Genomic DNA, 14,537 nt, shown 5'->3' with positions numbered 1-14,537 from the left:
CCAGTATCTAGAACCAATATGGCGAGCAGCAAGCGAATAGCTCTGCAACGCTGCTCCTCAACCAAGGGTGCTTTTGCCCTCTATGAGACACTTGGCAATGACTGAAGATATTTTGGTTGTGACAACCCAGAGGAAAAGGGGATGTTGCTACTAACATCTAAGCAGATACAGGCCAGGGATGCTGCTAAAACCCCCTACTATACACAGGACAGCCCCACAATCAAGAGTTATCTGCTCCGATTGTCAACAGTGCTGACGCTGGGAAAGCCTGCCCTGGAAGACCACTCTTGCCCGCTGCCTACGTGCAGATGGGCATGTGATCTGAAGGGAGCACGACCGCTGCCTGGCACGGTACTCCTGGAAAAGCTGCACCCGATAGCTGGAGAACTTCTGGAGGATCCATATCGCATTCTCTTCCACAACGCTCTGAGACTTAGTCTTACCAAAGAAACAAACAGGACACACCAGGTTTGTAAGAAATACTGCTCTATGGGGAGAAGATGTCCTCACTCACAGCACAGCTTGCCACGGGCTCCAACCGCACAGCCACAGAAAGCTGTAAGAGTTTTCCTGTACTTATTCTAATAACAAAGCCTCACGAGCCTCCTTTATCACTGAGCATTGCATTACTATTAAATCAGATAAACTCTTTTTTTTTTTTTTAAGAGAGAGAGAGGGAGAGCGTGAGCAGGGAGGGGCAGGGTGAGAGGGAGAGAGAGAATATTCAGCAGGCCCCATGCCCAGTGCAGACCCCAACATGGAGCTCGATCTCACGACCCTGAGATCATGACCTGAGCCAAAATCAAGAGTTGGATGCTCAACTGACTGAGCCCCCCAGGCGCCCCAATCAGACATCATTCTAAGCAGACACACAGAGCTCTAATTCTCATCAGTGCTTACCTGGGTGGACAGTCCTTTTCATGGCACTTCTTCTGTCTCCCATTGGGCTGTGTTTCTGGGTCACAAAACGTAGCTTTCACGGTCCCGTGGCCCTTCTTCACACAATGGGCAGTCTGGCGGCGAATACCTGGGGTTCGGGCAGAAGGGGTCGCACATATTAAATCCTGAGCCCACAGGCTTAGTGTCAGGTCAGGCCCCTAGTCACATCAAGCAATCCTGCTTACGGCTGATGGGAAAGTTGTCCGTAGGGTGTCTGGTTTCTCAAGTGTGAATGAGGAATGGGGTCTCTAATCCGCCTGTGCTGCAGCTGGCAGTGGGGGGGAAAGATCGTGCTTGAAAAGGAAGATAATATAGGTAGGTTAATGCATAATCTAATATATAAATTATAATCTAGCTGTGGAGACAAGTCGAATGCATATATGCCAAATAGAAAACAAAGTGACTTTTAAATAATGAAAGCAGGTGTCATAACACAATTGCTATTGGTTTAATAAAGGGACAGAGAAGGTAAGGACCTTTATATTAGTAAACTCTGAAAGACAGGAATAAAATTCAAAAGAACGTTAAAAAGTTTGAGAGGCTATGTTTCCAAACTAGAGAATTTGCTAGCAGGGAATGATAATACCACTGCCCCCGAGACCGGGTCAGTAATGTGAGTAAGGGGAGCACAGGGGGAGGGCAGGTTGCAGAGGCAAACCAAGAGCATCTGGAAGCTGGGTTTAACTTCGGACGAATCGTAATAACGAACACACACAGTGCTTGCCTTGTCCCAGGCACTGTTCGAAGCTGTATGTGTGTCTGTACAAATAAACAAATACAAATAGACATATAGAAATATATAAAAATGTGTGTTCCTTATTATCTATTTTGATATATAGTAACCCAAACCTCACAACAATCCAATGAGGTCAACACTGCCATTATTGGCACGTGCAAGATGAAGAAATGAAGGCACAGTGAAGGCACACAGGTTGACAAAGAAAAGGGACCACAGATTCTGCTAAGACATCGTTACCAAGAGAGGTTAGAGGAGTGGCCAGAGTGTCAATGGATGGAGAGGCAGAGCTAGAGCGAGAGAGCACAAGTAGGGGCAGCGGCAGAGGGAGAGGGAGAAGCAGACTCCCCGCTGAGGAGGGAGCCTGATGCAGGGCTCGATCCCAGGACCCTGGGATCATGACCTGAGCCAAAGGCAGATGCTTAACTGAGCCACCTAGGTGCCCTGTGATTCTCATGGTTTATCAAGGATATGTGCACCCATCTCAAATGTACACAGTTATTTTGAGCTTTCCTAATATTGAGGAAAGGTGTTCATTATAGCATTACAAAAATGTTTATAACTGCAAAATAGCGGAATGTATAAATAATTGCAAATTCGCCCAGTGGACTAGCACGTAGCCCTTCGAGTGCGTGTACCAGAGCTACTTTCGTTAGTGTGGATTTATCTCAAAAGCAGAGTACTGAGTAAAACCAGCAAGACAACGAATGATACATAGAGTGTGAAACTATTTATAGAAAGCTTAAATGCCTGAGAAACAATATTTTTTAACATATATGGCTATTCACATGTATAATAAAAGTATTTAACAACATGTGTGAAAATAATAAATACTGGTTTCATGACCCTAGTTATCTCTGGGGAAAAAGGAAGGGGAGTAGAGTCAGGGAGGTGCTCTTCAAGTATATTTGTGCAATTTCTTTTCTTTCAACATGAAGACTGAAATAAGCATGAATAATGGTAAGATCTGAGAAAGCTGAGTGGCTGCAAAAGTTTGTTGTTACGTTCTCCATTTTCCTAGGACATTCGCAATGCTTCCCAGTGACAGAGTGTAAGGCTAAAATAATACAGTAACAATAAAAGCAAAACAAAACAAAGTGATTGCTACTGTTTGTAACTCTTTTACTATGGGGATCAATTTGGTAATAAGTTTCTTAACATTCCCATCATATTTACACTCTTTGAACCTAGAAATTCCAGCTACAAATTAACACTAATGAAATCATTCTTTACATGGAATTGGCTAAAGACATTTTGCTTTGCCTTGCCAGGGAACTAGAACACATCCATAAAAATGATAGCTCTGAAGACTGAGTAGCACTTGGGAAGGTACCCATGTTACGACATTAAGCAAAGGCACGTGTGTATGTGCATAAATACTTCCATAGACACACAACTAGATACATCTATGACTAGAAAAAAGGATATTGAAAGGCAACAAAGTAAAATACAAAAATGCATGTGTCAGGGGGGTGATTTTTTCTATTTTTAATTTTCCAGAAATGTATTTAACTTACTTTTAAAATATAGAAAGTTTTCACTCAAAGAAAATAAACGACATCGTTGACTGATTCGGAGTTTCAGGCCGTCTTCCATCTTTATATTTAGCAACGTGTGTCCTAGGGGAATATTAGCATTTCACCCTCCGTGTCTGACAGCATGAAAGTAAAAATGTTGTCTTTCTTCTCCACCAGAGTAAGAGAGCTCACTGTCACTCAAACAGGCAGTGCGACTGAGATTAGGGTGAGCAAACGGACACTGTGACAGCTCCCTGGTATTTCCTGTTAAGGTTTAATAACCAGGATGACATTTGCCCAAGCGGGCTGAGGATCAGACTATATCAAAACCAAATCCCTGATTCACATTTGGTAAGGACGTTTCATTTCCCAGCTAAGAGGAGCCTGCTTTCCGATGACTGCACAAATCAACCATTTACCTTGTATTCCTATGCTCTGAAATATTGCCTGTGTCATGCAAAGAATTCACTCCACGCTGAAACAGAAAAGGGGGGGGCGGGTGTTCTCCTGTTTTGTGGAGGACCCCTGCACAGTCTGGACTGGCTGAGTTTTCCCTCTTGGTGTCCCAGGACAAACAACTGAACCTTCCAGCTTACACCTGTACTTCGCTGAAAGAAGTAAGAACTGGAAAAAGTATTTGTGACTACAGTCCCCACGATCTCATTTTCCTCGCAACTGCTCCTCAGGGAAATATTTTTCATGGAACTGATTTTCTGCTTAAATTGCTTGAGCTCCTTGGCCAGCCCAGCCCCCCGGGGCAGGACATCTGGAAATGCTAGCCGCAGCCGTGGTAACACCACCGACACTAACCCCACCACTGACATTAGCCCCACTGCCAGCTGCTGCCACACATCCCACCTTTGTCCCTAATGGATCTCCAGAGGTTTAGAATTTTCAAAACATCACACCTTTTGAGATGAACATGACCCCTGGGATTTCTAAAAGGCGACCCTTGGTTTCCGTACCGAAGGAGGGAAAGAAGGAAGTTGGTAATACAAGCGTCGTTTATTAGCTTCATGGTGCGTGACTCCATGCCCATTGCTGGATCTCCTTCCAGGACTACTTTCTGGCGCAGGGAGAGGGGGTGGGGGCGGGGTGGGGGCAGGTGGATGAGTGGTGCAGAGACGCAGGATGTGAGAGAGAAGCCCATGGGGGAGTAGACTGGGTTCTTCTGAACCATTCACCCCTTTACTTTCACTCCCTTGGCTCCATCGCTGAATCGGACACCTTACCCTGGTGTGGCCCTAGTTTATAGGCAGTAGTGACAGGCTCAAGGCAGAAAGTTCCAGAACAGACTTGGACACAATCCGAAAGGCAAGACAGAGGCAGAGGGCTTTTCATCTGGTACTACTATTAAAGCCCCTCAAACGAGTAAAGAGCCCCAAGTACCTGACAGGCCCGCACCCTGCCCTCCCAGGCCTCAGAGAATTTCATCTAGCCTGCAGCAGAGAGAGCCAGTGCCGCACAGATGTCCCTGTGCTTGTCCACAGTGTCTGGCTTCTCTCTGCAGTCAACTGTACCCAGAGGACTAAGGCCAACCAACGAAAGGTGAGCAGAAATGATCTGTGTTACCACCAGGCCAAAGCCCCTAATAAGAGCCAGTCTGGGGTGCCTGGGTGGCTCAGTTGGTTAAGCGTCTGCCTTCGGCTCAGGTCATGATCCCGGGATCCTGGGATCGAGTCCTGCATCAGGCTCCCTGCTCAGTAGGGAGCCTGCTTCTCCCTCTCTCTCTGCCCTCTCTCCCTGCTCGTGCTCCGTCTCTCTCTTGCTCTCTCTCAAGTAAATAAACAAAATCTTAAAAACAAAACAAAACAAAACAAAAACCAGTCTGCCTCTTCCAATTCTTTCTTCTCCTGTGGGGCACACTGAGAGCCACAACTTTCAGATGTCTTAGCTCCAAGACAAAGCTGGGCCACCCAACCTGCATCAGACTTAGAATGGGTTAGAAATAAACATACATTGTGTTCAATTCCTGAGATTTTGATTTCTTTGTTACTGTAGCAGAACTTAGTCCATCCTGGGCGCCTGGGTGGCTCAGTCGGTTAAGCATCCAGCTCTTGATTCAGCTCAGGTCGTAACCTCAGGGTTGTGAGATCAAGCCCCATATTGGGCTCCATGCTCAGTGGGGAGCCTGCTTAAGATTCTCTCCCTCCCTCTCCCTCTGCCCCTCCTCCCTCTCTCTCTCTAATAAATAAATCTTAAAAAAAAAAAAGAACTTATTCCATCCTGGCATACTTAACAGCAAGGAATCTCTCCAGTGCTCGATTTCATGAGCGAAAACTACTCTCCTCATAGATACAAATACTTGGTAAACTGGAGACAGGAAAAAGAACAACAGGTGGGAATCAGGAGAGCTTGTAAGGGTTTGGATTTGGCCTTGTTTGCAGTCTGCTCTGGGTGGGTTGTTTGACTTTTGTAGAAGTCAGGTCCTCAAGCCAGGCTTTTAAGTGTTTCTGTTTTGCTTTTAAAACACATGAAATACTACGTTGTATACTTGAAAGTTGCTAAGAGAGCAGATCTTAAATGAGTGTTCTCAGCACACTCAAAAAGGTAACTATGTGGCGTGATGGGTGTGTTGGCTGATCTTATTGTGGTAAACATTTCACAATACACGTGTACCAAATGGTCAGTTGTACACCCAAAACTTACACAGTGTTATGTGTCGGTTATAGCTCAATAAAGCTGAAAACAAAACAAAACAAGACATGTAACACTTTTTCAAACAAAACCTTTCATGAGGGACAGTATAAAGGGAGAGCTGCCCCTCTCTGTAGACCATGAGCAGCATATTCGCTCCCATGGAGGCCCCGGCCATGTTTGTGGAAGCCCACAGACCTCTGCGCACAGAGTAGGAACCACTGGCTCAGGTCGCCTCCACGGCCCCTTGTGAAGCGGACACGGATTCACAGACGCGGCAGCTGTGGCTCACCTGTCCCACATGTTACACTGCACTCGGTCCAGCGGCCATACTGCCAGAAGTACCCCAGTTTTTCCACGTCATTGTCAAGGCCGTCTTTCCGGATTGTGTACTCGTACTTGATGCCAGGGTTAGTCACCTGGAACAGAAGCTAAAAGGCAAAAGAGGGGTGACGTCGCTGTCATGACTTGATACCACAGAACTGTGCTCTGTGACAACACTACAGAGCGCCCTTTCTCTGAGTCACGAAGGCACGCACTGGAGCAAATGCCAGTAAATGAACACATTGCCACCTCTGCCTCTACGTCCACTGATACATCGATCTGTATCTGTATCTGTATCTGTATCTGTATCTGTATCTGTATCTATCTATATCTGTGTCTTTACCTGTCTCTACCTCATCTCCATTCAATGATTTCTTGACTGAAATCCCACAGAGGTCTCATCGTACGGAAACTGCTCTGAGGGAATGGGAGGGTGTCTCTTCCAACAACAGACTGGTGGGTCTCCTTGTGCTCTTGTGAACTTGCTAACTTGGTTATTACAGGTAAGTTAATCTTTTTGCACCTTTGTTTCCTCATTTACAGAGTGAGGATAGTAACAGCATGACAAATAGAGGTGTTGTGGGAGTTCAGTAAGTTAATAAACATGCAGGGTTTGCTATGAATAGAATAGTGCCTGGCACATAGTTCACAATCTATAAACACTGACATTTATGACTGTTGTTGCTGTTGTTTTATGATACTCTCCTCTAGCTCTCAGGCTGGTTAGTTCCTTTAAAGCATAGTGTTCTGGGGTAGAAATGGTCATGGGCTTTAGCCAAGGCTTACCACTCTTGGGGCCTTCCCCTCACTTCCCTCTCCTGCAGGCAATCTACTTATCACACGTTTATTGATTTTTTAAAAAGATTTTATCTATTTATTTATTCAAGAGAGAGAGAGAGAGAGAGACAGAAAGAGCATGTGAGAGGGGCAAGGGGCAAAGGGAGAAAGAAAGAATCCCAAGCGGACTCTATGCTGAGCACAGAGCCCAACATGAGACCTGATCTCATGACCCTGAGATCATGACCTGAGCAGAAGCCAAGAGTCAGACACTCAATTGACTGAGCCACCCAGCTGCCCCTGACCACATGTTTAAAATGGATTCATCTTAAACTTGGAGGTGATGGGCTGGTTGCTCCTCGGGATCGGGGTTCCCATATATAAACCCCTCACCACGTGGGCAGGTAGATGTCACGTCTGTAGACGTTGAAGAATCACAGCTGTCAAGGCTTGATCTCTGGCTTTTGTGAGCTCTGATCTCTGGCTCTGGAATCGTCTCCCTCTAACTTCTGAATATGGTTAGATCTGACTCTTTTGGGCCATCGTCATCCCCAGCCTGCCTTGTCTCTACTGGTATAATGATTCCACTCTTTCTCTATGGTTCCTTGACAACATGAAAGATGGATCAATTGGGCCTTTAAGGTGCACATACTACATTCTAACCCCCTCCTCCCCTAAGAGTTTCACAAGGTCAAACCTCCTGCCTAAGAACCACATGGTAACATATGAAAAAACCATGTCACTCCACCACCACTGCTGGAAAATCATGCCAGACTGACATCGACTGACAGCATCCTTTTTACACCTGAGAAACAATCACCCTCAAATAAACAGCCTATGTCAATCATAGGAAGCTGAACTCAAAACTCCCAACAGATGACTTCAGGGCCCCCAGCACTTCATTACTGGGATTTCAGCAACTTCTAGGCAATAAAGGATTAACAGCACAATGTAGTATCTTGCTTTCCTCCCTGCTCCTTGTTAGAAGAAGTTTTAAGTGTCCTAAATTAGTGCCCCCTAGCAAACACCTTGGAAATCAGACAGGCCCTAACGAATATACACATCGGCCGTTGCCTCTGCTTCTGCATTACCTGGATCCACACCGACTCATTGGTGGGACCCGTGGCCATCAGTCTCTCCAGGTCTCCTTTCCTGTCATATTGGAAGATGGTCCCCGCCAGCTTGTAGTTCCCATTCCACTGGATAATGAATCCTCCATTGAGGTAATATTTTTGGGGGTCTTCACTCCTGATGGCCAAAAAGTTTCCAGCTCCTTCAACCTCCATTACTCGTATGTCCCTTGCTCCTTTTGGAATCAGGCCGATGTCAACATAACCTAAGGAGAGAAGACACAATAGTGAAAGAGGCCCTCTAGCTTAGCTGAACACTACCTTTTTCTGACCCATCGCCCATCGCCATTGTGTAGTGCCCTTGCCTTCCTCCTGGCTGGTCCCTGGGGTGAGCAGACGCACTCGTCATGGGGAATTGTAAAGAGATTGGCCAGGAGCAGAATTCCCAGGAGCTCTGTGACTCAGGATGCACATAGTTTTGTGAGAAGAGGTGAAATAAATGCAGATTGGACTCTGAAGCATTTGTGGTTGATCCAGGATTGACTTTTCTGTGATTTTAAGTTGATAGTTCAAAAACGTACAGCCCCTAACTAGCATCCCATTAGCATCTCTGCTCCCCCATTTGTTGCTATCAGATGAATCTTCTTCAACATTGCGCTGGATACACCCTTCTGCTCATTCGTCCTCACTGCCTGCCCATTAAAGATAGACGCTTAGAAATAATCTAATCATAGCTTAAATTCATTAGGAGAATCCCTGAGGGAATCTTGGATTGATTTGCCACCTGGTGCTCTTGAACATAGCTCGTGATGAGAAACTCAGCTCTGAGCACAGCTTTTTATATTGCTGGACTGTTCTATTCATTAGACAGGTTTTTTTCTTATTTTTTAATGTTTTGCTGAAATATGAGCTTGCATTCTACTTTCCTGAAAAAGCACAGAGGGCATCCATTTAATGATGATGATCGGTTCTAGCTGTAGCGCTACCCTTATTTACTGGTTGTCATGGCGGGAGACACGCTGGGGACAAAAGGAATTAACATATAATGGCTTCCTTCCTTTGGCAGACTCCGTGCCAAGCACTTCATGCATTTGTCCTATTTGTGCTTCTTAAGAACCATCACCTCATAAATGTGACAGAATGGAAAGAACATGGGCTTTGGGGGATGGCATGCGAGCGTGCAGGGACAGGGGGACAGAACACGTGAGTCCTAGTTTCTGCATCACCTTGAATGAGCTCTATGGTGTTCACTGACTTATTTAACTTCTTTGAATGTCATCTGCACAATGAAGGGGCTCCAACGAGATGATGTCCGACATCCCTCACAACTCCAATATGCAATTATTTTTCTCTTTTCTAAGCAAAACATTCTTTGTTCTTTTAAGCTTTCCATACAAATGTTGGCTTTAAGACCCTGATCTTCCTGGTCATTTTGCACTGGAGAGACATTCGGCTTTTCAGCCATAAGCAAATCTTTGTCTCTGTTACCTGGAAGTACCTTGACTGTTACCCCTCCCTCAGACACTACAGTCACGGGGGGTCCTCGGAGCTCAAATCCTAGGGCTGGCCAGCAAGTACGATTTGCTCTGAAGCTCAGGCCACAACCTCAGCTCCAGTTTTCAAACTGGCAGCTCCCATCCAGCAAGACCAAAATGCAGGTCTTGTAGTATTTGATGAAATTCCATTTGGCACTCACAAGACTTGCCTGAAATAGCTGATATAAACTACAAATTTTTAAAAAAAGATTTTATTTATTTATTTGAGAGAAAGAAAGCAAGCGAGGGAGAATATGAACAGGGAGGGGGAGAGGGAGAGGGAGAGAGAATCTTCAGCGGATTCTATATTGAGCATGGAGCCCAGTGCAGGGCTCGATCTCACGACCCTGAGATCATGACCTGAGCTGAGATCAAGAGTCAGACACTCAACCAACTGTGCCACCCAGGTGCCCTAAACTACAAATTTATAACTAGCTCAGGGAAAATATTTATCATGTGTAATTCAGGCTAATGCAGTTTTCTGAAATGCCTTTGGAGTGTTGCAACCTGCAGCCACTTTCTGACTTGGGATGTCAAGTGCCTTCTCATAGCAGAACTCATGCAGGAAAATCAACTGGCATCAAATACTGTGCCGACCGCCTTATCTCCTTTGTTTACAGACAAACAACAAAACAAGCCCCCCAAAAACAATGAGAACCAGATGGGAAAAAATCCAAAAGAGTTTGCTTTTTATCTTTCACTTAAGAGAGAAAATCCAAAATTAGAAATGTGTATCATGGAAGATTCTGCCAAATTCAAAGTGGAGGTACATCAAATTAGAATAAAAGCTTTCAGTGACTATAAGTGCTGCTTCTGAACAGTTTACAGACAGAAGATGTAAATTGAGACAGAACATTTAGCCATGAGCAAAAGTAATGCACATTTGTAATACATATTTGCAAAAGAATATCAAGGGGGAGCCAAAAAATAAAATTATGGTGATATGGAGTTCAAAAGAACCACAATATATCCACCAGACTCCTTTGCACATGACAAAAAAGCCCACACTCGAGACGAGTATAAAATGAAAAGTAAAAATTTCAGTTTTCCTTCATCCCCAGTCCTGTGTTCCAAAGACAACTACAGTGAATAGTTTATGGGATTCTCATCCAAAACTTTTGTCTGCATGTATAAGCATATATACATATAATTTCTTAAACAAGTGGGATCATATTACATGAGCTATTCCAACTATTGCTTTTTAAATTTAATATACCTTACATATCTTTCCATATTTTTTGAGCATTTCAGCAACTACAAAAATGACAGAAACCCATTTATTTAACCAATCTGCTATTAAGGGACATTTAATTGGAAAGGATTGGCTACAAACCTTCCTGCTTACCAAATGAGAAAACAGAGTTCCCACGAGAGGAACATCACACACCTAGGTGGAAAGTACATATACCTATATCCAGGGTTTGCTAACTAACTCTTAAAATAGCAGTTTTAATAAAAAATGTGGTTAGTAGAAAGAGATTTTAAAAAATCCTCCTGAATATCTTAGCCTCAAGGGTCTTCTTTATAGAAATGAGAATCCTATTAAAAAGTAAGGATGGAAAGTTTCTGAGACATTGATTCTGTGTCAAAGGGAGCTTTTCAGGGTTGGTAAGATTATCTCCAAAGTGTTAAGAATGGTGAATTTTTCATTCAGAAAATCGCTTCTCTCCCACCTTCCCTAGAAAACATTAGTCATTTGCACCAGACGGGGGCAATACTGGGAAAATTGGGGGAAGTAAGAAAATGTAATCTTGACCTCAAAGAAGGAGTCTGGGGCCATGGAGACTCACCTGCAGAAAACATCCCATCACCGAGTCCTGAGCCCCTCGAGCTGAAGGAATACTCAGGGCTTCTGGTGATGAAACAGAAGACCGGCCTCACTTCGGAAGCCATCATCGTAAGAGCTACGATAGATCACTGGCGCTAAAGTGCATCTTATCCAACTGTTCTTTGTAATTCACAAAAAAGGACTTACCCAGTAGCATATTTGGTTTGGTTTCTAGGCTGTCGCATCTAATAAAAATGTGCTCATAAAGAGGTCATACTATTAACCCCAGACATCTTTTCAAAGCTCATCTTCTTAGAAAGATTTATGCTGTCAGTTTGCGGTGAGCAAAACAATCCTCACTGCAGGCCCAAATCTCATGGTTTAATGAGAGGAGGCTCCTGGGAAAGGCCAGTCCATGTCCTGATGCTTGTCTTGACAGCAATGACACGTCAATGTCAAGTTCAGGTACAACCTTCCATTTGACCCTTTTCCAGATCAGAGTGAGGAAGAACTATGTACACGTAAATGTGTCCAGCAGATCTTTTGAGAAGTCCAACTGCCTTGTCCTAGATTGAGAGTTTTAGCTTCAATTATTTCAAAAAGCGGGCTGTAAGGGCACCAGAACCTTGACCCACCCAATCAGCAACCAAAACCCTCTTGCTAGAGGCCAGGAGAAAGGAAACATAGAAAAGGGAAGAGATGTTGACAGGGGCCTCCTGACCCTAAAGGCACCTGGGACAAAGGGTGGCAGCCCGGAGCTCTCTTCATATGAAAAGTGTCAAGTGGAGTATCCAGTCCCTCTCCTTCCCTTCCTATTCCTTCCAGCCTGGGATTTCCTAGAAAACATGATCTAGGACACGCTCCAAATAAGGTGATATTCTGGATTCAAGGAAGCCACGCCCCTTCTTCTTATTATGCATTACCTTCTGCCTTGGGCTTTCTCTGAAATGTTTTCTTATAAGATTCTCATCCTGTCTCTGTGGACTCATCTCCTAGCACGGGGCTCCCCTGTCCCAGGCCGTTATGGATGTTGTTGGCAAACCAGTCTTCTGTGACACTGACCTCCTCATGTCATTCACCCACCTAAAATCAGAGCGAACCCCCTTCTCTCTTCAGCCAACAGCAAACAAACTGAACCCTGCAGTATAGCATAGAAGCAACTTTGAGTCACGAAGTCATGTCATTTGTTCCTAGAAGTGTCTCTTCCTTCTCACTGCCCAGATTTGTATCTCGACCTTGTGTGTACTGCCGCCACAGCCCCCCACCCTGTGTTGTGAGGTGTTCTCCATGGGTTCCATTCCTTCATGAGCTTCCTCATGTCACAGAGACTAAGAGGCCCCAAGAAAAAGTCCAGAATCTGCCTCATTATGGGATTAAGACAGCAATCTTAACATAACTGGAAACTGGCGTCAATTCCTAACTCTAGGTGAATTGAATCCAGCCGAGAAGATCAGTGGCAGAGACTAGGGAGCTGCAGCTAGAAGAACGAAGTAAACACACAGCCTCGGGAAGTGGGGCGGTACCCGGTGGTCAGGTTCGAGCATAATCCCAGGCAGTTGCTTCTTTCACTACATTCCAGGAATCTCCTAAAGATATGGATACCGGCAGCAGGTGTTTCTAGAAGAAACTTTCTGTACCCTTCCTCTGCTTTCTAGACTGCAGATTTTTTTTGACACGTTTAATCATGAAAATGAAATTGTGATGTGTATCAGAGGAAATTGAATTAATTTAAATATTATGCCAAGAGAGTTACAATAACTCCATGATGGGCATCAAACCCACTAACCAGATATGCAAATATATGTAATAATATTTAATAAGGTGAATTTTGTATGGTGACTGCTCTAGTTCCATAAAAAGGTTTTAAAGTAAAAGTCTGAGCACATTCTAGTTAATATTAAATAAAGGAAGTAGGAATAGAGGCTGGCAGTTTGGGCAGTGAGTTAAGTGATACAATTACCTGTACGGGAGTTCCAGGGCACTCAGAGAATGTGGTCCCTTATTCCCAGCAACAGAGGAAAGCAGCCGGTGTGAGCAAGACCAGGACCTGGTTTAGTGGTCACTGGGTCTGGCATTAGTCAAGTCTAGAGATGCCAAGCAAGCCCAGAAGTGGTTTTAGAAGTCAGTGATTTAGTGCAAGAGGCTAAAAACTGTCAAGTTTTAACATTTAAGACCATGGTAGGTGAATCGTACAGAATCAAGAAAATTAGGCAACAGGAAAAACAAAAACAAAAACAAAAACTCAAGGCTGAGGAGCTAGATGATAATGGGTCAACGTTCTAGGCCAAAGAGAGTAGGCTTCAAGAGTCTGGCATAAAGGTCAAGGTTCTGGGTAACAAGCCCAGGGTGCCCTTAGAGGAACAGAGCTTAATGCTCTACCAACTTCCTTCTGAACTCGGCTCCTCATTTAAGTTCTGCCTAAGGGCCATGTGGCAGAGTGAGACCCAGGCCTGTTACCTGGATGGCGTAAGGCAGGGAGGCAGTGGAAAGAGTCATGGTCTCATTCGTCTTTCTATCCCCCATGCCAAGCACACAATAGGTACTCAGTGTTTCTCAAGTAATAGAGTGAATGAATAAATGAATGAGTGATGATATCTGTACACAGTTCACCGTATTCTGGACCTAAGTTCTTTAATTCCAGACACTTCTATTCACAGTAACCATGGCACTATACCAACATGGTAATTCTTTTTTCTTTCTCCACAAGAGGAAATGGAAACTATTCTGGACGGTCTACAAGAAAGTGGGCCTTATGTTCCCCAAGTGTGACACGAACTAAAAGGCATATGCTGCCATGTAGCGCACGGCTCAAATCTACTAAATGACTTCCTCTCCACAGAGGCAGACAGGGACTTACTGGGACCGCCCAAGAAGGCCATGGATAAAGACACCTTCTCCTGGAGACTCTGCCTAACTTCGACACTTAGATATCAACAAGCAAATGATCAGCCTTAGGGCTAAGGGCAGGGAGAAAATAAGAAATACCAGACAGGGTGGAAAGGGGCCTCAGAAGTGGAGGTCCAATGGGATGACCTCCCCATGGTCAATGGTTATCTAGATCAGCACCTGGCCTACTGCCTCCCAATTCCTTTTAATTCCACATCATCCATCATCCTTTCTCTTAGGAGCACTCACCAAACAAACAAACAAAAAACAACAACACAAAGCCAAGAAAAAAGGACTTGGCTAATATTTCACACTTCCATTGTCAAAGGGAGCAGCTGTTGGAGAGGA

At 44.5% G+C, this 14,537-nt stretch overlaps 1 protein-coding gene across 1 annotated transcript in view; it reads right to left on the bottom strand.

The window, feature by feature from the left end:
- Positions 1–14,537, bottom strand: part of ADAMTS12 (ADAM metallopeptidase with thrombospondin type 1 motif 12) — a 284,339-nt gene that overhangs the window by 46,879 nt on the left and 222,923 nt on the right. The window contains exons 15-17 of the mRNA XM_008692662.2: positions 8,022–8,266; positions 6,122–6,260; positions 901–1,027 (exon numbers count right to left, since the gene is read on the bottom strand). Of these exons, the coding sequence (XP_008690884.1) occupies positions 901–1,027; positions 6,122–6,260; positions 8,022–8,266 (511 nt within the window). The remainder of the gene's footprint in view (positions 1–900; positions 1,028–6,121; positions 6,261–8,021; positions 8,267–14,537) is intronic.

Source organism: Ursus maritimus, unplaced genomic scaffold (genome assembly GCF_017311325.1).
Source record: "Ursus maritimus isolate PB19 unplaced genomic scaffold, ASM1731132v1 scaffold_15, whole genome shotgun sequence".
Lineage (NCBI taxonomy): Eukaryota > Metazoa > Chordata > Mammalia > Carnivora > Ursidae > Ursus > Ursus maritimus.
Note: the sequence above shows the minus strand (reverse complement) of the source record. Positions and strands in the feature narration are given on the sequence as shown.